The sequence below is a fragment of the Solanum lycopersicum genome, chromosome 6, assembly GCF_036512215.1.
Source record: "Solanum lycopersicum chromosome 6, SLM_r2.1".
NCBI classification, from domain to species: domain Eukaryota; kingdom Viridiplantae; phylum Streptophyta; class Magnoliopsida; order Solanales; family Solanaceae; genus Solanum; species Solanum lycopersicum.
The window spans coordinates 32400673-32426329 of record NC_090805.1 but is presented as its reverse complement, the minus strand read 5'-3'; the positions used below and the strand labels follow the sequence as shown (position 1 = coordinate 32426329).

Genomic DNA, 25657 nt, shown 5'->3' with positions numbered 1-25657 from the left:
AAGTAATTTATAATTTATTTATTTTTATGTATTTTAAATATATATCTATATATCTATATATATGTATATATATATATATATATATATATATATATATATATATATATATATATATATATATTTTAAAAAAAATTGGTGTTAAATCTTTATATTTTGGTAAAAAAATAGGTGTTCACACATAGGAGGGGGACCTAGAATTGGTGGTGCTAGCACCACTGCCTATTCTAATATTGGAGGAGGAGAGATGGTGGTTTGAGGAGTTCAGATCCTTGACGGATTATTCATCGTTTTGGAGCGTAACTCTGCCCTACTGATATGCTTAAATTACACTTCCCTAAAGAAGTATAAGCGGTCGTATCAATTAAAGTACCTAACTATTAGGTTGGGGTCGATCCCACGAGGAAAATGATTTAGACTTAAATTTAATGTACGATTACCTTTTTTTTTGTCAAGTCCTTTCCGAAAACTAGTAATTAAAGGGGGGGGGGGTGTGTGAAACAAAAGTGTTGTAATGTTGCATAGGTGCATAACGCCATAATTCTAGCTATAACAATTCCTTCCTAGTGTTTTGCATGCAAAGTGATAAGTTATCTATCTCTAAATCCTTGGTCCGATATTTAGAGAATTTCACCCCGTACCTTGGTCCGGCTACGTGTGTCTACGTTAAACCCTTACCTTTACTTCATATTAAGTATCATAATCGATGTATGTCTTAGTTATTACTTTGCACCAAACAAAACTTGCCTATTAGATAGATCCACTAAATATATGTCAATAATTCTTTTCCTATTAACTACCCCCTTGGTCCGTCAAGTAGCAATAAGGTGAGTTTTAACGCATTCACTCGTTAAAAAGACTTCTAAAGAAAGAATTATTTATGCAAGCAATAACCTATTTGAGAATTTTTATTTAGCTAGGTTTATTTTGTTAATCACCCATGGTTTCCACAATCCTAGTTGTGGATTTAGTTGCCTATGCTTGGAAGAACACAATTCATAATTGATAAATAATAAATATTGAACTTACTTTGACAAATTCGAAGAAAATCCAAAAATTCAACTTGAAATCACACAATGATCTTAAAAACCAAATTGGGAAATTTGAATTAATTGCAAAGACAAATCTTTAAGAACAAAACTATGAAATTAGTAAAAGAATCCAACCCAAAAATGAGGTTTTTCACCCTATTTATAATAAAACAGAGTCCTAAATCAAAAGTAGTTCAAATAAGGAATGTTTGTCCAATACGCGGGTTCAATCGATGACCCCCACAGACGGTCAGTCAATGAAACGACGGACCGTTGACTGTCTCCGTCGGTCCACACTTAGCATCTTTTTTAAGTGTTCACTTTGCATCTTCTCTGATCCAATCGACGGACCAACAGCACGGTCCATCGATACACTTATGGTCCGTCAATGCTTCTTTTCATTCCATACATAGATTTTCTTCAACATCAGGTACTGGACATTCTCTGATCACATCGACGTTTTGCTAGGACGGTCCTTCGATCAGTCAATGGACCGTCGATCAGTCGACGGACCGTCGATCCTTCTATAGCCCCACACTTAGTTAGAATTGCTCGAGTGTCTTACAGATGCCTGAACCTCCAATCAACGGTCACCACCTACAGTCCATATATGGGACGACATCCCGTCGATGACTTCATGGGTCATTTCTGCAATGATTCTATACAGCCTTCAGCATTATCGTTTTGGACAACTTTCCTGCAAAACAAAGACAAAACATATTAAAGTTACTACAAAAAGGATCTAGAAACATACCAATCTTAAGAAAAAAGCATTGAAAGTACCATAATCAATAAGGAATTTGGAAACACAAGGCAAAGGTCATTTCAGGGTTGGAAATTGGGATACGGGCACTATCGGTGGCCCGTCGATAGTATCCATCGGTGGACACTTAGCAAATTTTAGAATTCTACTTTCCATAGAACACTCTCAATTAGAAACGACGGATGTGCAGAATGGATCGTCGATCAATCGACGAACCGTAATCCACTTCCATCGTTTGACACTTCGAATAATTCAGAATTATTCAGAAATCAGGGTTGCAGTTAGAAACGGTGAACGTCCTGAATGGCCCGTCGATCAATCGACGGATCATAGTCCACTTTCGTTGTTCCAAAGTTAAGCATATTCAGAGTGTATCCATCGACGGACCCCATCGACGGTCCGTCAATCAATCGATGGACAGTAGACGGGGTCTCGTCTTGTTGGTCAGAGACAGGGTTTTAGGAATTGGATTTACCCCCGGACAATTTCAAGCACATCACAAGTTCACCCAACATGTAATAACAAGTATAAGACCAAATCATCGTTCTTTGGGTTTCGATTTTGCAAATTTCAATAATGGATTTTATGAGACTATCAAGCCATAAGTAGGAAAAACAACAAGCAAATTGAATTTACATAGATTCCACCCCCAACTCATTCACTTTCTATCATACCAAGGGATATAGAACCCAATTGTAACAGGTTTAACATGAAATTTTGTCCCTAAGTGAATACACACATACAATTAATTTGATTCCACAATCAAATGAATGAGAATTCATTAAGCAGAGGGAATTGAAATACTGTAAACTGTAGTGGAGTGAATGAGTGGGTGATCTTGCAACAACCAACTTACGTGCCGCCTTCGAACACCGACCGGAGAAACAATGGAGATGGAGGAGAAACTAGGGAGGTTAGGGATTTGTGGGAGTTTGGGAGGTTTGGGATTTTGATGAAAATGTAAGTGAGTGATTGTGGGAGTTAATGTACAAATAAGGGAAAAAGGGGAGGGAAATGGTTGGGGGATTTGAAAAGGTGTGGGAGGTAACTGAATAGATATATGTTAATATATTCGGTCGGGTCAGGTTGGGTCACTGGTTTTTTGTGAACTGATGGTACCCCGTCGATGATTCGTAAGTCAGTCGACGGTCCGTAGATTGTGCCCTAAATTAGACAAAATTCTAAAACATACCTGGGATTTACGGACACCATCAATGGTCCATAGATTTGTGTACCAGACCATTTTTGGAGAATTCTTATGGTTTGGTCCCTACACATTGAGCACCCATTAAGTCATTCTTTTTGTGTTTTATGTACACTTTTTAGACACGGACCCTAAACTACTCTTTAGCCGACATACAAAAAAAATTAACACATGAAATTGAGTAAAACAAAAAGAAACAAAAGAATGCAAATATTCTTACAAAGAAAAGAAAACCTATTGTTGGCTAGAGGATACACATTGCCTTTCCTCCCAAGAAGCGCTTGATTTAACGTCGTGGCACGACACAAGACCCTTGATTGCTCACACTTCATCAAGGTGATATGCCTCAACCACTTCATGGGCACTCTCCACCTGCCCTAGGTAGATCTTGATTCTTTGCCCATTTACCGTAAACCTTGCACCCTCCTTGTTCTCGAACTCAACTGCTCATGTGGGAACACTTTAGTGATCAAGAATGGACCGGTCCATTTGGACTTGAGTTTGCCTGGAAACAAGTGCAACTAGAGTTAAATAGAAGCACCAAGTCCCCAACCGCAAATTTGCACTTCTCAATATTTAGGTCATGGTACTTCTTCATCTTCTCTTTGTAGAGGGGTGAACTTTCATATGCATTTAGGCGGAACTCATTAAGCTCATTCAACCCATTAAGTCTTTGTTCCACTGCTTCAATTCAATCCATCTTCAGTTTCTTCATCGCCCACATGGCCTTGTGCTCTAACTCAACCGGCAAATGACAAGCCTTCCCATATACAAGTTGGTATACAGACATACCTATGGGGGTCTTGTATGCAGTCCGGTAAGCACAAAGAGCATCATCAAGCTTCCTTGACCAATCCATTCTATTAGCATTCACCATTTTTGATAGGAGCTGCTTGATTTTTTTTGTTAGATACTTCAACTTGCCCACTAGTTTGTGGATGGTACGGAGTGGCTACATTGTGGCGAAACCCATATTTATCCAATAGCCCTTTGAACAACTTGTTGCAAAAGTGGGATCCCCCATCACTATTAATGGCCCTAGGTGTGCCAAATCTGGAGAAGAAGTTCTTTTTCAAGAACGCGGTGACACTCTTTCCTTCATTGTTGGCAAGTTATATGGCTTCCACCCATTTTGACACATAATCCACCACTACAAGAATATATTTCATCCCATGATAACTCACAAACGGGCCCATAATTTCATGACCCGCAAGTACACCCTAGAAGTTAGGGCATTCTTGTGTCGTCACATGGCAAATGAGACTTCAAGAAGTCTCATCTAAGTCTCTCGTATTATTCATTGCATAGTAAACATACTAAAATAGGTAAGAATTTAAAACTTTCTTCACACATAAATAACTCTCTCATAAATATTACACAAGCGGAAGACTTTCATTTAAAACATTAAATCTTTACAACATCTAATTGAACCATCTAAACTTTAGAGTATACAAAACTTGGGACTAATCTCATACAAGACCATAAAATAAAGACTATGACATAAGGGAGATGTGGCTATTGTCCTCGAATAGATGAGGACTCACCAATACATCATCTTCAATCCTTAGAAACCTATCCGTCCTCCATGGCACATCAAGACTTCCAATTCCCTACACTTTAGTCAAAAAGGGAAAAGAAGGGGTTATCACATTAGACATACTAAGTATGGAAGCCATGCAAAAACCATTAAAAAGGGACATTTAGTAAATAGCATGCTTTCCATAAGTTTCGATTAAAACATCATACTATAAGCATAAGAACAACATTTAACAACTTATAAACACGTAAGAAATCCTTTTAGCAAAAAGCCACATTTTTAGACAACATTATAGTGAATTCAGTTCACTTCACTTTAGACATCTTTTAGCATGTAATTATCCCACTTCAAAATATCATAAGACTCACTTAAGCAACTTAAAGAGAGACCGCCCATACAACCTCTCTAGGCATGCCTAAATGATCCTCAAGACTACTTATGATGAGTCACATACACACTTACAAGACATCAACATAAGAACATGAGAGTCTCCTATCAAAGGTACTTCTAAGTCTCACTTGAGTGAGTTGTGAAGTGACCACCCATACAATACCTTACACACAAACTTAAGAGATCATATAGACTACCTAAGAAAGAATCATGCTCACTTCATACATCAACATAAAGATGATATGACATTTCCTCATCAAAGGCTATCAAAAGACTTAAGTAGGTCAAGAAGATAATGTCCACGATTGAATTCTTCAAGACCACCTAAATAATCCTTAAGACTTCCTAAGTTTGGATCATGTCCACATAATCAACATATTCCCTTACTAGAGTCATTCTTACGACTTCTCTAGGTAAGATAAGAAGTGACCATTCCTAGGCCCCCTTCATGCATTAACTTGACAACCCTTAATTACTCTAGGTAAGTACTCATTCATTCGGCATACTTTGTTAACTTAAGTTATTATATTCATTAGTTCATTTAAGACTCATTCATCACATAAAGGACATTCACATGATAGTCTTGAACAAGACCTAGGGACTCTAACTAACACCTTCAAAACCTATTGTGCAATGTCTAGATAGTGTCCCATACCACTACCTAAAGTTCATAGAACTTTTCTAATGCTAGTAAGTATCCCACATGATTAGAATAGGCAATAACCGACATAGACCATGATAGCTAGACATGGAATCTGAAGTTCTAACCTACTCTGATTAGGGTGTTCTACTTACCAAGGGTAGAACTAGGACACCTCCCATGTAGACACATGGTTGAGGAATATGAAGGGTTTTTATGTACTCTAGTCTCATTCTTAAGTAGAGGTACATTGTACTCTAGTCTCATTATCAAGTAGATCTACTTCCCATAACATAAACACTCGGTGCTAGACTTGGTTCTCATAGAGTAATTGACATTAAAGGATCACATGAAGAGGGTTCCTTATCTAGTTCATAACTCAATCACATTCACCCTATCAAAGAGGTTCATTAGGGCTACACTTCATGGTGACTAAGATAGATCATTATGACTTTCCTAAGGATGATATGATGTTGTTCCAGCCAATCTACCCAAAGTCTATCATTCCTTTACATGAAGGATACCATTACGGCTCTCAACTTCAACATTCATAACATAACATTTTCCACGCACATGACCTTCTTAACATCCTTTAAGGTCTCACATATCTTTCATTCATACATGACAAGGGTGCACTAAGCTACCTAGTCAATACATCTCATATTCACATATCATTCATATAAGTATTAAGTAAGTAACACAAGTCTACCAAACAAGACACAACATTCCTTCCCCTTATCACATATAGCATATCATTCTTTTAAACACTTAGGAATGACCCTTATCATCTTTATGTCATCATATACATTACTATATCATTATCAATATAACCATCACAACTCATATAGTCAAGTAGGAACAATCATGTATCAACATCTAAGACTACACATGTAAGAACATAGTCACAGTCTACATGATCTCCTAACATACATAGAAAGCACACATACTTTCACATTACTTCACATGTAGATAGATATGCTCATACTTCACATCAATCAACTATGCAAAGCATCATTATACTTCAAGTAGTGCCAACAAGGTCATGATCATCATATTCCATAAAGTAACACCGACAAGGCCACATCAATTCACATAGCACAACCACCATAAGTGGACCATACCAAACACAACATAATTGAAATCTAATTAACATCAAAATAAAGGATTTAGAGCAGCATACCCCCACTTCATCTTACCACTTTGATTTCAAGGCTAAATCATCTAATTCGATATCAGAAGGCCCTTACCCATGGCCATAACCAACAATTCAACACAATTATATCAATAATTAATGAAAATAGGTCAATTCATTACATGCTCATCAATCTAATACAACCTAGATATCAATTGAATACAATTATTGCATCATTAGATATATCATAATAAACTACATTAGAATTCATAAGCCTTAAGTCAATATCAATTCAATAAATCTAACATTCAATAGATCTAAGAATATTCAATACTCAATTGAACAAATTGAAACATCCTATACACCAATTAACCATGAATTATACATGAATGAAAAGCTCATAACAGTCTACACATGAATTCATCAATCTCAAAGCATGATGACATAACCCATATTTTAGTCAAATTTGAGAGATTTGTGAAGATCAAGGGTTCATGGATAATTTAATTGGAAAAAATCAATTAAACATCAATAACATTATGTCTTAACGTTTTAAAACTATTTATGCAAGAACCCAAGACTTAGAGTAGAAATTGGACTTTTCATCTTTGAAAATCATTTTTGAAATTGGCTCTAATGTGATAGCAAGCCTTAGTTGAAGAACTCTCATACCTTATTTGTAGAAACCAATGAAAATTGAAGAAGAAACTCCATTAAAGAACCATCTTCAAGCTCCATCTTCACGTTGAACTCTCATGGAGATTTTTGGAGAATTTTTGGAAGGAATATGTTTTAATTTAGGTTTTAGGGTTATAATGAGAGTTTAATGACTAATATACTCTTAAAATACCCATAATTACTCAAAACAACCGTCCAAAGACATATAGGGGATTGGGGTGAATTGACAACTTCACCTTTCAACTTAATAAAAAGTTGGCATGAAAACAGGTTGCACCAATGACGTCCATTTCGACTATCCGTGGTCTCACCCACGCCCCGTCGATAGAGTCTCGTGGTTTGCACGTGCAACTCCTCAACCTGTAGGTCATATGGCTCCATTGACGAGACCCATCTACAGGTCGTTGCCTGGTCGACGGGCCGTCATTTGGGTCATTGATTGCCACTGACTGGCAGTGTTGAGCTCCAATGGTGGGGTCCTCTTTTAGGGACCTTTGCGGGTCCTACATGGAGTCGTACCCAAACATTTCCAACCAAAATATGTTCATATACGAAATTAGGACCTACCACATGAGTTTCATCCAAAATGAACATGTAAAATTCGATGAAATATGCATAGACACAAAAGGACATCTCAAGGCAAACCTTTCGAACGTTATGGACATTCTTGTACGTTTGGCCCCCAAACTTCACGAAACTTGACACACTGCATATATACACTATACTAACACATTTAAGAACCTTATAACCTCATGAATCACATATAAACACATAAAACCACATATGAGGCACATAAGTCACTTAGTCGTCAAACATCTTGGTCGTCCCTTGACGTTTGACTTCCAATGCACCTAAACTCTTACCCACTGCCTCAAACCCACATTATAAACCATTTATGTACCTTAGAAAATCACGAAAACCATGTTACTCTCTAGCTTCACCTAGTCATTTTTGGAGTCTTACACATAAAATCAATGCCTCATACATCAAACAACTCAATCACTAGAATGGGATTTAAAGAGAGCTCTTGCCTCTTCGAAATGCCTCCATCTATTTGGAGCCTATCACATGCCTTGAGAAATCATGAGAATCTTGGTGGATGGTTGACCAATAGTACCCACACTGCAAAATCTTATGGGCAGTCTGGACACCACTATGATGTCCACCCACAAGCTAGGAATGGCATGTCTCCAAAACACTTAGCATCTCAACTTACGGAACACAACAAAGAATAAGCCCATCAGCAAAACTCTGGTACAAATAAGTCTCATCCCAAAAGTACTTTTCACATCATGCATGAACTTTTTCCTCTTATAGAAGGACAAGTACGATGGGGCTATATCACTAGCTAGATAATTCGCAAAATCGATAAACCATGGGATTAAGTCATAAGAAGCAGCCAATACATGCTCATCAAGGAAGGAATCATAAATTTCAGCCTTTTCACCCAAATCTCGCATCGCCTCATCCTCTAATCTGGACAAGTGATCGACAACTTGATTTTTTGTCCCTTTTCTGTCTTTTATCTCAAAATCAAACTCTTGCAATAGTAGCACCTATCTAATCAACCTTGGTTTTGCATCCTTCTTTACCATAAAATACCTCAAAGAAGAGTGGTAAGTATGCACTATAACTCTTGTTCCAAGAAAATAGGATCAAAATTTTTTGAAAGCAAATACCATCACAAGGAGCTTTTGTTCAGACACAATGTAGTTCTTTTGTGCTTCATTTTGGGCCTTACTAGCATAACAAATGGGGTGAAAGATTTTATCCCTTCTTATTCCCAAAACCACACCAAGAGTAACCCCACTAGAATCACACATCACCTCATATGGCTTACTCCAATCTGGGGAAATAATTAGGGGCGCAGACAATGCCTTTAGACATGATTCATCAAAATAGAACTTACATTCCTTCTCAAGTAAGTTGCACAGTGGATGTACATTTTTTGAGAAATCCGTAATAAACCTCCAGTAGAAGCCCGCATACCCAAGAAAACTTCTCACTTTAAAGAGATTGGTGGAGGAAGTCTCTCTATAACCTCAACTTTGGCTCGATCAACCTCTATCCCCTTCTCTGAGATGCGATGGCCCAATACAGTACCCTCTTTCACCATGAAGTGACATTTTTCCCAATTTAGCACAAGGTTAAAATCTTCACATCTTTTGAGAACCTCGTTCAAGTGACTCAAACGACGATCAAAAGAGTCGCCAACAACTGAGAAGTCATCCATAAATACCTCAATGGTGTCCTCCACCATATCGGAGAATATCGACATCATACATCTCTGAAAAGTAGCCGGCGCATTACACAACCCAAAAGGCCTCCTCTGGAATGTGAATGTCCCATAAAGGAAAGTAAAGGTGAATTTCTCTAGATCATCTGGTGCAATAGAGATTTGATTGTAACCCGAATAACCATCAAAAAAATAGTACCATTATTTTTCCTGCGAGTCTATCTAACATCTAATCCATGAAGGGCATAGGGAAATGGTCCTTCTCAATACATGCATTCAACTTTTGGTAATCCATACAAACTCTCCATCCGGTCACCGACCTCATTGGAACTCTCATTAGAAACCACTGTCATTCCTCTTTTTTGGGCACACACTGAACAGGACATACCCAACTACTATCTGCGATAGGATATATGACTACGGCATCCAACCACTTAATAATCTCTTTCTTAACTACCTCTTGCATTGGTGGATTCAAATGTCTTTGGTGCTCAATACTTGGCTTGTGATCGCACATGAGTTGAATTTTGTGTGAACAAATATCAGGTGGGATCCCAATAATGTCCACAATAGTCCAACTTATGGCTCGTTTGAACCTCTTTAACACTTCTACCAGACACTCTACTTGTTCCACATTCAAATCCAATGCAATGATAACTGGCAAAGTGTCATCTCTTCCCAAGAATACATACCTCAAATAAAGTGGTAGAGCCTTAAGCTCTAATTTTAGGGCCTCATCTATAGATGGTTTCATGGGTGGAGACTCGCGATGATTCATATCTAACTCTAATTTCTTTGGTTTGAACAAAAATTCACCTCGATCTAGTGCCCAACCAATGACTCATACTCTTCAATACCATCACTCTAAAAATTCATGAGAACTGCCGCTAGTGCCTCAACACTAAGACGCTCTTTGATTTGTACCTTAGACGTACTTTTAACCCTATAGGATATAGAAGATATTGTTTGGAGCTCGCCACTCTGCTTCATGGACATACAAATGTTGAAATTGCTTCTTCATTGTTTAACCTAAACTTCATCTGCCCTTTTTCCATGTCAACCAAGGCACGACCAGTAGAAAGGAATGGCCACCCAATAATAATAGGCACCTCAAAATCCACTTCACAATCAAGAATCACAAAATTAGCCAGAAATATAGACGACTCCACCTTTACTAACACATCATGGAGTATCCGTATATGCCTCTTCACTGTTCGATCGGCCATTAGTTACTGCATTGCAGTGGGCTTTGGGTCACCTAAACCTAGTTTCTTAAGAATGGAGAGAGACATGAGATTTATACTTGCACCGAGATCACATAGTGCTTTAGCAAAGTGTAACAAACCGATGGTCCATGGAATAGTGAAAGCGCCCGGATATTCTTTCTTTTGCACAAGAGACCTTGTAGCAATAGCACTACAATGTTGCATTAGGTCATCATCCTCAAAACTTACCGATCTCTCCTTTGTAACCATATCTTTCATAAACTTGACATAATCGAGCATTTGTTCAAGAGATTTTATCAATTGGACATTGATGGAAAGCTGTTTCAAAATAGTAATAAAATGCTGGTATTTACAATCCTCGGTCTTCTTCACTAATCTTTGTGGGAATGGTGGTGGTGGTCTAGGAATGGGGATCACCTTTTGGGGTATCTCTGCTTCTTTCACCGCTTTGTCTACCAGCTCACCACTTGCTTCCACTATCTTATCATCTTTTCTCACCTCATCTTCTACTACAAACAGCATAAGTGGATCAATGGTTTGCTTACACCCTCGAGTAGTGACCACCATGCAATGTCCATCATTTTTTGTATTTTGAATGGTATTGCTAGGAAGAGTACCCGGTTGACGTGGGTTCACATTAGTAGATAATTGGACCATTTGCAACTCAAGATGCTTGATAGAGACAGCATGTGCATCCACCTTTTGCCCGATATTATCCAAATCACCTCTCAACTCCTTAGCATTCTCATCACTAGCATCAAACCTCCTCATCATCTTTTGTAACATATCTACAACTCGTGCCATACTACATCTACCATCCCTACGAGCAACTTCTCGATTTTGAGGTAGAACATAGGGCCCACTTTGATCGTTTCTGTTAGCATAATTACCCCGGTTGAAGTTGCTGTCACAGTTGTAGTTTTAATTTTGAACATAATGGCCCTCTCTGTTGAAATTCCCATAGTTTTGACCTTAATTTCCTTGACCTTGACGCCAATTCTCCTGATTGGAGCCTTGGGCATTCGGTCGGAAACCCCCCGTCTGCTCATTCATTGCATAAGAGTCCTCTTCATAGTAGTAGTCATCCGCTGGCGGTGGTGGTTTAGTCAACTAATTCACTGTATTTACTTTCTCTTCACCCCAGTGACATGTTTCAATACCAACCCGAGCTCAGTTCTCATTGAAGCCATCTCTTCACGAATCTCATATGTGGTCGGTTGTGTGTAGCTTGCACTTCAAAGGTGTTTCTCCCAGTGTCCGACTTCCTAGTGCTCCAAGCCTTATTGTTGCAAGAGATTTTCTCCAACTTTTCCATGATCCCTGCGTACGTGCACTCACCATAAGAACCACCCGCAATAGTATCAAGCCCTGCCTTATTATTATCATCTTTCCCCCGATAGAAGTAATTTTTCAATGACTCATCATCAAAGTGGTGGTTTGGGACACTTCTTATGAATAAGGTAAATCTATCCCAAGGGCTACTCATTGACTCCCCAGGCAACGCCACAAAGTTGTTCACTCTATCTTTGTGGTTGAGCTTTTTAGACATCGGGTAGTACCGTGCTAGGAACACATCTATCAATTGATTCCAAGTATGATCAAATTATAGGGCAACTCAGTAAACCAAATTGCGGCCTCTCCCGTTAGTGAGAGAGGGAACACTCTTAACCCGATGACATCCACGTCCAAGTCTGGCCTCCCTACATAAATTTTACACACCGACCTCAGTTTGAAGATATGATCATGTGGATCGTCAGATGGTAGCCTCGAAAATAAACCTTTGGCAGTGAGCATCTGCATCAAGCTACTAGTTACCATAAACGTGTGACCCTATGGTAGAGGAGGTAGGAAAAGAGGCATATCAGAGTTAGTGATGTTAATGTTGCCCCTATAGAACTCTTGAGGGCGTGGAGCAGGAGGTTGCCTCCTCAAAGAACCATCACAAGAGTTCTCCACAATCACTTGGTTGTAAGCATCAACCGTTGGACGAAGTTGACGATTGATCCCATCATCTAGATTTGAGGGATTTTGTTGGTCATTCATTTTGCGGAGTGTCTGGTTAAGTTTAGGATCAAATGGTACGATTGGTTCTCCTCGGTCAGTATACTTGGCATACACTAGAGCTAGATTGAGACAAACCAAAAAAAAGAGAAACAAGTAAAATTAGGAAATAGTTGACAAAAATTCAGTAATTGTTCTTAAAGTAAATCTAAAATCCACTTTCCTCGGCAGTGGTGCCAAAATTTGATACGCTCAAATTACACTTCCCTAAAGAAGTACAAGTGGTCGTATCAAGTAAATAACCGACCTATTAGGTTGGAGTCGATCCCACGAGGAAAATGATTTAGACTTAACTTTAATGTACGATTACTTCTATTTAGTCAAGTCTTTTCCAAAAACTAGTAATTAAAGGGGTGGAGGGTTGTGAAACAAAAGTGTTAAAATGTTGTGAAATCAAACAACTAGCAAGAGTGAATTATTAGTGTTATCAAGTTGTGAGGGAAACTAGGGTGTAAGTGTTCCTCATAGGTTTATAACGCCATAATCCTAACTATAACAATTCTTTACTAGTGTTTTGCATGCAAAGTGATAAGTTATGTATCTCTAAATTCTTGATCCGACATTCAGAGAATTTCACCCCGTACCTTGGTCCGGCTAAGTGTGTCTAAGTTACTAACCCTTATATTTACTTCATATTAAGAAACATATTCGATGTATGACTTAGTTATTACTTCGCACCAATCGAAACTAGCCTATTAGATAGTATCCGCTTAATCTATGTCAATAATTCTTTTCCTATTAACTACCCCCTTGGTCCGGCAAGTAGCAATAAGGCGAGTTTTAACGCGTGCACTCATTAAAAAGACTTCTAAATGAAAAAATTATTGATGCATGCAATAACCTATTTAAGACTTGTTATTTAGCTAGGTTTATTTTGTTAATAAACCTAGCTAAATAATACTAGTGGTGAATTTAGTTACCCATGCTTAGAAGAATACAATTCAAAATTGATAAATAATAAATCATGAACTTACTTTGACAAATTAAAAGAAAATCCAAAAATTCAACTTGAAATTAAACAATGAACTTAAAAACCAAATCCAGAAATTTGAATTAATTGCAAAGACAAATCTCAATGAACAAAAGTATGAAATTAGTAAATGAAAACAACCCCCAAAACGAGGTTTTTCACCCTATTTATAATAAAGCAGAGTCCTAAATTGAAATGAGTTCAAATAAGGAAAGTTTGTCCAAAACGCGACATCAATCGACGACCCCCTTAGACGGACTGTCGATAAAATGATGGACCGTCAACTGCTTCCGTCGCTCCATTCTTAACATCTTTTTTAAGCCTTAAATTTGCATATTCTCTGATCCAATCGACGAAACAACAACACAATCCGTCGATACACCTACGATCCTTCGATGCTTCTCATCATTCCATACTTAGATTTTCTTCAACATCGGGTATTGGGAAATTCTCTTATCACATCAACGTTTTTCCAAGACAGTCCATCGATTGGTCGAGGGATCGTCAATCCTTTCGTAGCCCGACACTTAATCAGAATTGCCTGAGTTTCTTCCAGATGCCTGAACCTCCAATCGATGATTACCACCTACGGTCCCTCGACAGGACGACGGGCCGTCAATGTCTTTGTGGGTCACTTCTGCACTGACTCTTCATAGCCTACTACATTTTCATTTTGGACAACTTTCCAGCAAAATAAAGACAAAACATATTAAAATTACAACAAAAAAGCTCTAGACTACACCAATTTTAAGGAAAAAAGCATTTAAAGTACTGTGAAACTACGGTACATCACCTACATGATGCGATAAACTTATCATCATAGGAAGTTGCAATCTAAGACTGTTCTTGCTTACCCTCACACTCAGACATGGTGGGAGTGTAGAGTAGATGTCGTCATTATCCGAGCTATGCTCTGGTGATGCATGTGCTATTGTCTTGCCTTTTTCTTTGCACCATATGTGGGAAGTTTTGTTATTTTAGCCCTAGATACAGTTGCATCCTCATTAATTGTGATCCTCTTTGCTTTGTTTTGGGGTGGCATATTTCTAACTGCGACCTTTGGTCTAGCCATATCTACAAAGATTGATAAAAAAAAAGTTAGGAAAAACTTAATTAAAGTTCATAGAAAAGCAGTTGCAGAGAGTGTCACGCTCTGAGTTACCCCCGTGACACAAACACGGAACCTAGGACCACAAGTGATACCAAGCTAACCCTGCTGGCTTGATCATGAGCATACTAAAGAATAATAAACTAATGCGGAAGATAAATCATAATTTAATCTGAAAAGATGGGGAATATCCACATTCTATAGCTGAGATATTTGAAAACAATGAGTTTAATACAAAAGAAATATTAACTCAATTTTAAGATGAATCTAACAATGTCTGAAAATAGCCTCTAAACTGGACTAGAAATACTGGGAAAAGCCCCAGCTAAATCTAGGAGAAATTGAAACTAAATGACTAAAGACTGAAATAAAATTCATGACTGTTGTCCTCGGAGAATGAGAACTCACCACTGAATCTGCGGAACTGGAGATCTGGAAATCGATCTATGCATGATATGGATGCTGAGAACCTGAACCAATTTCATGGGAAGATGTAGCGCACGTATGAGTTAGTACTTGAAAGGTACTAAGCATGTAGGATAGAGTAAAGCTGAAATAAAACATAATTGAAGAAGCATAAAAGCAAGTATAATAATCTTACATGACAAACTGAATTCTGAGCTAAATGGATGCAATGACCAATCTAGAACATGCTGAAATTAAATACTGAATATACTGATAAATGGTCAATGTAGAGAGTCTGACTGAACTGTAGGAGCTACTAATAACCGATAATAAAACCACATGAGCTAAATGTGGAGTCCGATGTATACACCCCATCAAGAGGACCCAATATACCCTGCCAAAGGTATAAAGGCATGCTGGCGTGATCACTAAACTAATTGCCCACATAGGGTACTTACAACCTACTTGTCTAGTAGTTTTGGGACTATTTGGGTACGCTAAACCCTAGTCCAACTCGGTATTATGCTACTCCCATGAATTCTGTAAATTTACTGATTATGTATAAGTTTATGTAAATATTGGATAGCTCGAAACATAACATGCAAACTGAGAATGCAATAATTAATCTTCTAATTATGCAATTATAACTGAGGCATGTACCTCTCCAGTCTGAAATATCTGACCTAGAATGTGTTATTCAAAAACTAAAGAAATACAAAGCTAGGATTCGAAAATTCATGTGATAATCTGAGTAATAACATGATAGTCTGATTTGTAATATATATTTAATAAATTCATGAAGTTAGATCAAAGTTCTAGAAACCCTAGGTCTAAGCATGATATGAGAATCAAGATTCTGACTGAAAGCTAGGGACTCAATGGGTGAAAGGAACCCACTAGTGAAATTCTACATACCTGGTGATGAAATCCACGAAAAAATACTTATGTTTCATGGCTGGAACTACTGGAGCTTGTGGTGTTCTTGAACTAGGGTTCTTGAGCTTTTTTCCTTTGTTGCTTCTAACTTTCTAAGTTTTTATTTAATGATTTAACTTAGATATGTTTTAGTTATGTTTATAGGATTAAATTGACTAAAATATGATGATTTAGGGTCAAAACGACATAACTTAGAGTTCAAACGGAGTGGGTAAGGTCAAAAAGACCCCTGGGAAAGTTGTTGACCAAACGACGGCCAGGAGTGACGGTCTGTTGTCTACCAGACGCATTGTTATTGGGTCCATCGTCAAGGCCTGTTCGACAGGCCTTTACTAAAATGGGAATAACTTTTTACTCAGAGGTTTGATTTTAGCAATGTTGGTGGCTATCGAAAGATATATCTATCTGTCGGTAGGTGATAGGACACCTAGTTCATTTTGTGCAAAGAGTTATCATCATTTGAAGTTGACCCAACTTCATTTCCCCTTAATTGTCTTCAAATTTTCCACCTACGGACCGTGTTGGTCATCCGTTGCTCTTGTCAGAGAGTGGGTGTATGGGGATCTCGATCGACGTCATGGACTATGGACCGTCATTTGATCTACGGACCGTTGGTCCATCCGTCAATCAAGACTTATCTAATTTTTTCCTGAATGATTTTTTTAGGGAGTTTCTTATCCCATCGATGGTTGTGAAGCATGGACCGTTGTCTATCCTACGGATCGTCGATGTCAACGTTGGTTGCACCTGCAAATTTTTCTGGAAAAAAATTTATTTTTGGTCTATTTTTGCTACAAAGTGTTACATTATCTCCCACTTGGTAAATTCTTCCTCGAATGAAGACTAAACTAGATGAAATAGAGAGAGAGAGAGAGAGAGAGAAACTATCTGAAATAGAGGGAGAGAGCTGCAAACCCTACTACTAAACCATTGAGTTTCTGACTGAATTGAGTTCCGAGTACATGCAAATGCGCTGACGATGCAAGTACAAACTGAGGGAATATTATTCTAAGACTGAATTTATGCATGAATGAGTGGAAAATTGAAAAGGAACTATTACCTCAAGCTGGAGAGAAATCGGATGGAAAGAGGTGAGGATACTTGGCTTTCATGGTTATTTCTACTTCCCAAGTAGCTCCCTCTACGGACTGACTTCTCCACAAAACCTTGACTGAAGTGACTTCTTTGTTTCTCAACCTTATGACCTGACGCTCAAGAATCTCAACTGCTACATCCTCATAGGAAACACTATCTTTCACCGCCACACTCTCCAATAACACTATAGAGGCTGGATCACCCACACACTTCTTCAAGAGTAAGATGTGGAAGACCGGATGCACTACTGCTAATTCTGTTGCAACTCTAACTCATATGCCACCTTGACAACCCTTTTCAAGATCTTTTAGTGGCCTACATATCTATGGTTGATCTTCCTTTCCAAATCTCATAACCCCTTTCGTAGGTGAGACTTTTAGAAAAACCCAATCATCAACTTGGAACTCTGGTACCCTTCTCCTTACATCTGCATAAGATTTCTAACGACTTTGGGCTGCCTTAAGTCTATCTCTAATGAGTTGAACTTTCTCCATAGCATAAAGGACTGAATTTGACCCTATCAAAGCTGCTTCACCTACTTCAGACCAACCAATAGGAGATCTACATCTACGCCCATATAAAGCCTCATACGGGGCCATCAGAATGCTGGAATGATAGCTATTATTGAAGGCAAACTTAATAAGAGGAAGAAGATCATCCCAATTACCTTTTAAATATATCACACAAGATCTCAATATATCCTCTAAGGTCTGAATGGTATGCTCTGCCTACCCATCCGTCTATGGATGAAATGTTATACTAAGGTTAACTTAAGTACCAAGACCTTTCTGAAATGACTTCCAGAAATGAGAGGTAAATTGAGGACCTTGATCTGAGATGATAGACAAAGGAACCCCATGCAACCTCACAATTTCATTGATGTAAATCTTGTCATAGTCCTCCACCGAATCTGTAGTCTTGACCTCTAAAAAGCGAGAAGACTTAGTCATCCAGTCAACTATCACCCAAATGGAATCATGTTGTCTGCGAGTACGAGGTAACCTTGTGATGAAATCCATATTGATCACATCCCACTTCCAAGTAGGAATATCGATCTCTTGAGTCATACCTCCTGGTTTCTGATGTTCTACCTTGACTTGCTGTCAATTGAGGCACTTACTCACAAAATCTGCTATATCCCTCTTCATGTCATTCCACCAATAGACTTCTCCCAGATGGTTGTACATCTCAGTGGCACCTGGATAAATAGAATACCTAGAGTTATGGGATTATGTAAGAATATGTTGTCTCAACTCCCGCACATCAGGAACACACAATCTACCCTGGTAGCAAAGTACACCATCTCCCCCTTGGGAGAAAACTTCCACTCTCTGATTATGGACTGCACCTTTAATTTCAAGCAAGATTGGGTCACTTTCTTGCTTTTCCTTAACCTACACTACCAAAGACGATTCTGACCCATTTTGAACTGTTACACCGATGTCTAATATGCTTATAAGGCAAACTCCCAAGTGAGCAAGCCTGTGAACATCCTTCACAAGCTCCTTCCTTTCTTCATCAATATGGTCTACAATGCCCATAGATAATCTACTAAGAGCATCTTCTACTACATTCGCCTTACCAGGATGGTAATGCACACTCATATCATAATCCTTAAGGAACTCAAGCCATCTCCTCTAGAGAAGATTCAACTCCTTATGGGTGAACACATACTGAAGGCTCTTATGGTCAATGAACACATCTACGTGAACACTATACAAGTAGTGTATCCAGATCTTGAGTGCAAACACCACTGCTGCAAGCTCTAGGTCATGAGTTTGATAGTTCTTCTCATGAACCTTAAGTTGTATAGAGGCATAAGCAATCACCTTACCTCGTTGCATCAACAAACAACCTAGGAAAACTCTGGATGTATCACAATAGATCACATAACCATTTGAACCCTCTGGTAGAGTCAATACAGGAGCTATGGTCAATCTAGTTTTCAATTCTGAAAAGCTTTTCTCACAATCATCTGACTATTGGAATTTGACTATCTTTTGAGTCAACCTAGTCAATGGTAAGGCTATGGATGAAAATCCTTCCACAAACTTCTGTAATAACTCGCTAGACCTAAGAAACTTCTGATATATATAGCAGAGGTAGGTCTGGGCCACTGTTTCACTACTTTTATCTTTTGCGAAACCACTCGGATCCCTTCGCTAGATACAATGTCACCAGGAAAAGCAACGGATTGCAACCAGATTTCACATTTACTAAACTTAGAGAATAATTGGTGATCCTTGAGAGTCTACAGAATGACTCTCAAATGACTTTCATGTTCTTCCTCACTCCTAGAGTAAATGAGGATATCATCAATAAAGATGATAACGAACAAGTCCAAGTACTGTTTGAACACTCTGTTCATCAAATCCATGAAAGCTGCAGGAGCATTAGTTAGTCCAAACTACATAACTACAAATTCATAATGACAATACCAAGTTCTGAAGGATGTTTTCGGAATGTCACTATTTCTGATTTTAAGCTGATGATAACCCCATCTGAGGTCTATCTTTGGCACATGGCTAGCACCCTAAAGTTGGTCAAACAAGTCATCAATCCTGGGGTTGGGATACTTATTCTTGATTGTGACCTTGTTCAAGTGTCTATAGTTAATGCACATTCTGAGAGAACCATCTTTCTTCCTTACGAACAACACTGGTGTACCCCATGGTGAAATACTAGGTCTGATGAAGACCTTATCTAGAAGGTCTTACAACTGATATTTCAATTCCTTAAGCTTTGCTGGAGCCATTCTATAAGGAGAAACAGAAATAGGCTGGGTATCTGGGAGGAGATCAAATTTCAAAGTCGATTTCCCTTTCGGGAGGGACTCCGGGAATATCTTTTGGAAACACTTCTGGAAATTTATAGATTACTGGACCTGACTCAAGAGTTGGGTTTTAAAGGCTAGAATCCTTAATCCGAACTAGGTGATAGAGATAACCCTTAGATATCATCTTTCTAGTCTAAAGCTAAGAAATAAATCAACTCGTAGGCGCTAAGCTACTAGCATTCCATTCTAATATTGGTTCGTCTGGAAACAGAAAACGAACAATCCTAGTTCTACAATCGACTGAGGCATAACAGGAATGAAACCAATCCATGCCTAGAATGATATCTAAGTCTACCATTTCTAACTCTACTAGATCTACCTGTCAAGCGTCACCAACTAGAGTAGAGACTATGAAAGGTTTTGAGAGAGTTTAAAGTTTAGTTCTATACTGAGTTACAAAAGACAAAGTAGTCTCTATTGTCTTTACACTGAGTGAACCATATGTGAGTCACATCCTTAAGCTAGTTGGATGCCAATTTCACCCTATCACTCCCAGTTACTTGCATAACTCCAAATATTTTCTTGACCTTATCAATGAACTTCTTTGGGTTCTTATTAAATTGCGACCCTAAACACTTAGGTGAATTCATCCTAACAAAATCACAAATTATGGCTGCCAACTAATTGGTCATTTCTATTAGTAGGAACTAGAACCTGCTGATTGTTATGGTTGGTCATACCCTGAGCCAAAAGCTGAATTGGCATTCTGAAACTCTGCATTTGAACTTTCTTATCTGGTACTAGAGGAACTGCATTAGTATTACATGCATTATAATTTCATGCCTAAACTCTATGCGAAGGCATGATTTGAAATGTACAATGTCAAGTTTGATTGGAATAAGATCATACCTGACGCACGATAAGAGTAACAAGAAAGTGAAGTTTTCCTAAAACACTTCATATCCCCCCTCTCATCAAATATGGTGCACTTCACACCCATGAAAAAGACTATACTTAGTGCGGCTTTTTTAGACATCCTAGGACTCTTGAACCTAATGTTCCGATACCAAGTTTATTCACGCCCCGAGCTACCCCCGAGATGAGAACACGAAACCTAGGACCACAAGTGATCCCAAGATATTCCTGCTGGCATGATCATGAGCATACTAAAGTATAGTAAACTGATGCGAAGATAAATCATAACTTAATCTGAAAAGATGGAGAATACCCATATACTATAGTTGAGATATTTGAAAATAATAAGTCTAATACAAAAGAAATATCAACTCAATACTAAGATGAATCTAACTATGTCTGAAAATAGCCTCTAAACTGGAGTAGAAATACTAGGACAAGCCCCAACTAAATCTAGCAAAAACTGAAACTAAATGACTAAAGACTGAAATGGAACTCATGACTGTTGTCCTCAGAGAATGAGAGTCAACACTAAATCATCGGAACTGGAGATTGGTAAATTGATCTATGCATGATCTGGATACTAAGAGCCTGAACCTACATCACGAGAAGATATAGCACACGTATGCGTTAGTACTTGAAAGGTACTGAGCAAGTTGGATAGAGTAAAGCTGAAATAAAACATAACTGAACAAGCATCAAAGCAAGTATAATAATCTTACATGATAAACTGAATTCTGAGCTAACTGGATGCAATGACCAATCTATAACATGCTGAAATTAAATACTGAATATACTGATAAATGGTCAATGTAGAGAGTCTGACTGAACTGTAGGAGCTACTAATAACCGATAATAAAACTACATGAGCTAAATGTGGAGCCCGATGTATACACCCCATCGAGAGGACCCAATATACCCTGCCAAAGGTATAAAGGCATGCTGGCGTGATCACTAAACTGATTTCCCACATAGGGCACTTAAAACCTACTTGGCTAGTAGTTTTGGGACTATATGGGTATGCTAAACCCTAGTCCAAGTCGATATTATGCTACTCCCATGAATTCTGTAAATTTAGATTATGTCTAAGTATCTATAAATACTGGATAGCTCGAAACTGAACATGAAAATTGAGAATGTAACAATTAATCTGGTAATTATGCATTTATAACTGAGGCATGTATATCTGAAGTGTCTGAAATATCTAACCTAGCATGTGTAATTCAAGAACTGAAGAAATACAAAGCTAGGATTTTGAAATTCATGTGATAATGATAATCTGATTTGGAATATATATTTAATAAATTCATGAAGTTCTATCAAAGTTCTATAAACCTTAGGTCTAAGCATGATATGGGAATAAAGAATCTGACTGAAAGCTAGGGACCCAATGGTGAAAGAAACCCACTAGTGAAATTTCACATACCTAGTGATGAAATCCACGGAAATATACCTAAGTTTTGGGGCTGGAATTGATGAAGCTTGTGGCCTTCTTGAACTAGAGTTCTTGAAGTTTTTCTCCTCTCTTACTTCTAATTTTTTAAGTTTTGATTTAATGATTTGAGTTAGATATGTTTTAGTTATTTTTATAGGCTTAAACTGACTAAAATATGATGATTTAGTGTCAAAACGACGTAACTTAGGGTTTAAAAAGAGTGGGAAAGTTCAAAAAGACCCCTGGAAAAGTTGCTATCAGGCCAAATGACGAACAGGAGTGACGGTCCGTCGTCTGCCCGACACCCAGTCGTTGGGTCCATCGTCAGTGCCTGTTTGACAATCCTTTACTAAAATGAGACACCTAATTCTATTATATATCTGTGGGTAGGTGATGACACACCTAATTCATTTTTTGTTAAGAGTTATGCTCATTTGAAGTTGACCCAATTGTATTTCCCCTTAACTGTCTGCAAATTTTCCACCTACGGACCGTGATGGTCATCCGTAGTTCTTGTCAGAGAGTGGGTGAATAGGGTCTCGATCAAGATTTATCTAATTTTTTCCCGACTGAGTTTTCTTGGGAGTTTTTGATCCCATCGACGGTTCTGCAGGACGGACCGTCGATGCCACCATTGGTTGCACCTGCTGATTTTTTTGAAAGAAAAAACTTATTTTTGGTCTATTTTGGCTACGGGGTGTTACAGAAAGCTTGGCCGAGCTACTGGATGAGTCACCAAATCTCTTTAGCGAGCTGAATCAGGCTCACCGAAATATAGGCTCAAATATTATGGCACGTCGGTGAGAGGAAGAGACTTTTGGTAAATTACCGACAACTTTCTACAAGAAAGGGCAAGCCCGCTAAAAGTTGCAGTGCCACAAAGGATCACAAATGCAGACAAAAAGCAATCAAGAAGTCTTTCAGTGAGTCGCCTAGTGCCTGTAGCGACCTCAAGCTTCCCGCCGAAAGTAGTAGAATCCAACCACTTATTTAGCATGAAATTAAAGGTGAGATGGGGACATAAGGCGAACCGCTCATTAATTAAGCGAGCTGGACCAAACTCTTCAAATGACTTACCGCGCCTACTTTTTCAACCCCACTTCTCGAATTCAATCCCGCAACCCCTGAAATAAAATAAAACCATGCACTAGTAAAATTCACACAAGACCCATAACACCAATTACCTTGGGATAATCAAATTTCTCTTGGTTCAAACTAAACATTCAAACACAACCCATAAATATTGAATTCATTTCAAAACACAAGAATATGAGATTCCACCAATCAAAACAATAAAGGAAGGTTTATCGAATTAAAACTAGGAAATTTGACAAATAAATTTAATCAGAATGGCAACATATGACAATCAGATGATATCATTTGCATAAGATTACAAAATGCAATAAAAATTAGCACGAAGTTCAAAAAACCTACCGTTTACGCCAAACAATATAAAATTTGAAATGCTAGGCGGTTAAGTATTCCAACTTTGAGAACAAGTTTGACTAAAACACTTAGAGAATGTAACAATATAGAAATTACTACAGATGTGCGGGATTTGGGAGATTAGAAACGAGGGAAAGTGAAATAATTTCAACTTTGGACCTTTGGCCTTTTTAATAACCGTCCAGTTCTTGCCCACTCGGCCATATTAGTCGTGCTTAATGATTCACTCAGCGCCATGCTAAGTAGTCACTTACCTTGCCATGTTTTAGATGACCTCTAGTTGTTGTAAAAGTCCAACGGCGGACAACATTAGGATCGCCAAACAAGTCGACGATTCACCAAAAAATTCTTGGGCTTGCCAGGTTTTGCAGACTCTATTTTGAATTTTTCTTGAGTCCAATGATGGTATGAGTCGGTGTTGCTAGTTTGTTTAACGTTTCATCATTTGGGACATTAGCTTGCCAATCTGGTCTTTTCCAACACATTCTATACAACGACCTACACAATAGACACACCATTATTTCTTAGACAAGAATAGCAATAAAAAGTGTCTTGGGTTGCCTCCCAAGCAATGCCTTAGTTAACCTTGTGGCACGATGCAAGTCAAATCCTAATCCTCATCTTCAAGGTCGGTCATGGTATCACTAGGAGACCCCTCATCATGATGAGTAGAGACACAAAATCCTTGGTTTATCTGGGCATCTTGTAACTGAATATACATGGAATGAGAGGTCGTCGTGTGATTAAGAATTTGGGTATCCTCCTTAATCTCATTCAATACTCTATCTTGTTATTAGACTTTGTGTGAAATAAGTGAGAGAGTTTCTCCATTTTGCTCACTTCAATTTTATCCATCCTTTGACACTTGTGATGGGCACTACAAAAAAAATAGTGTTTAGCGACAGAAATTAGCGTATGTCTCTATATAACTATGAATTAGCAATGAAGTAGTCATTTCGTTGCAAAATTTATAAATATTTTTTTGAGTTAAAATAGAGCAACGGATTGGCGACGGAATATGTTTTTACTCTAACCTTGCTTGCTTCTATTTTGCTTGACCAAAATTCTCGATATCTCGAAATAACAGTAACAAGAAGTCTCCAAGCTTTTCAGTGTCTAGTCACTACCTTGACACTGCCTGGAGAAAGGTAACGTTTCCTCCGTAATCTTCTCATCATCTTCTTCTATTAATGATATGCCTCTTCTTCTATTCATGATATGCCTCGCTAGTTTGTTGTTGTTGTTGTATCACTGCTGTTTGTAGATGATAATTGATGAATTTAATTTGCTATACATGGGTTCTTAATGGATTTTGTTGATTCATATGAATGTGAATGTTGGCTTTTATCGTTTAGTATTTAGTATTGATGCTTATTTGTTCCTTTTTGTTTGAATCTATTTTAGGTGACTACTCTTAGCTATATTGTAGAATCTCTATTCTTCAGTTTTATTGTCCATAAGCCTATGTTTTACATTCAGTTTTCCTACTGTTAATGATGCTTTCTTTTCAACTGTAATGCTTCAATATCTTTTGTTTGTCACCAATTTTGTGGGACTAAGTTTGCCTAGTGAATAACTCTAGAAATTATTTTTGTTTTGCCTAAATACATGTTTTGTTATTATTTGATGAATGTGAATGTGAGTACCTTCTGGTCAACATTTTGTGCTTGTTACTG

At 38.1% G+C, this 25657-nt stretch overlaps 2 protein-coding genes across 2 annotated transcripts; both read right to left on the bottom strand.

Annotated features, from left to right (window-relative positions):
• Positions 1-9374: 9374 nt before the first annotated feature.
• LOC138349338 (uncharacterized) lies at positions 9375-10386 on the bottom strand. The gene is made up of 2 exons (XM_069299662.1): positions 9997-10386; positions 9375-9701 (listed from the first exon to the last, which is right to left on the bottom strand). Exons 1-2 carry the CDS (start codon positions 10384-10386, stop codon positions 9375-9377), a joined length of 717 nt encoding a protein of 238 aa, XP_069155763.1.
• A 451-nt stretch (positions 10387-10837) lies between these two features.
• LOC138349337 (uncharacterized) lies at positions 10838-12024 on the bottom strand. Its single transcript, XM_069299661.1, has 2 exons — positions 11963-12024; positions 10838-11738 (listed from the first exon to the last, which is right to left on the bottom strand). The coding sequence occupies exons 1-2, from the start codon at positions 12022-12024 to the stop codon at positions 10838-10840; spliced, it is 963 nt and encodes a 320-aa protein (XP_069155762.1).
• Positions 12025-25657: the final 13633 nt, after the last annotated feature.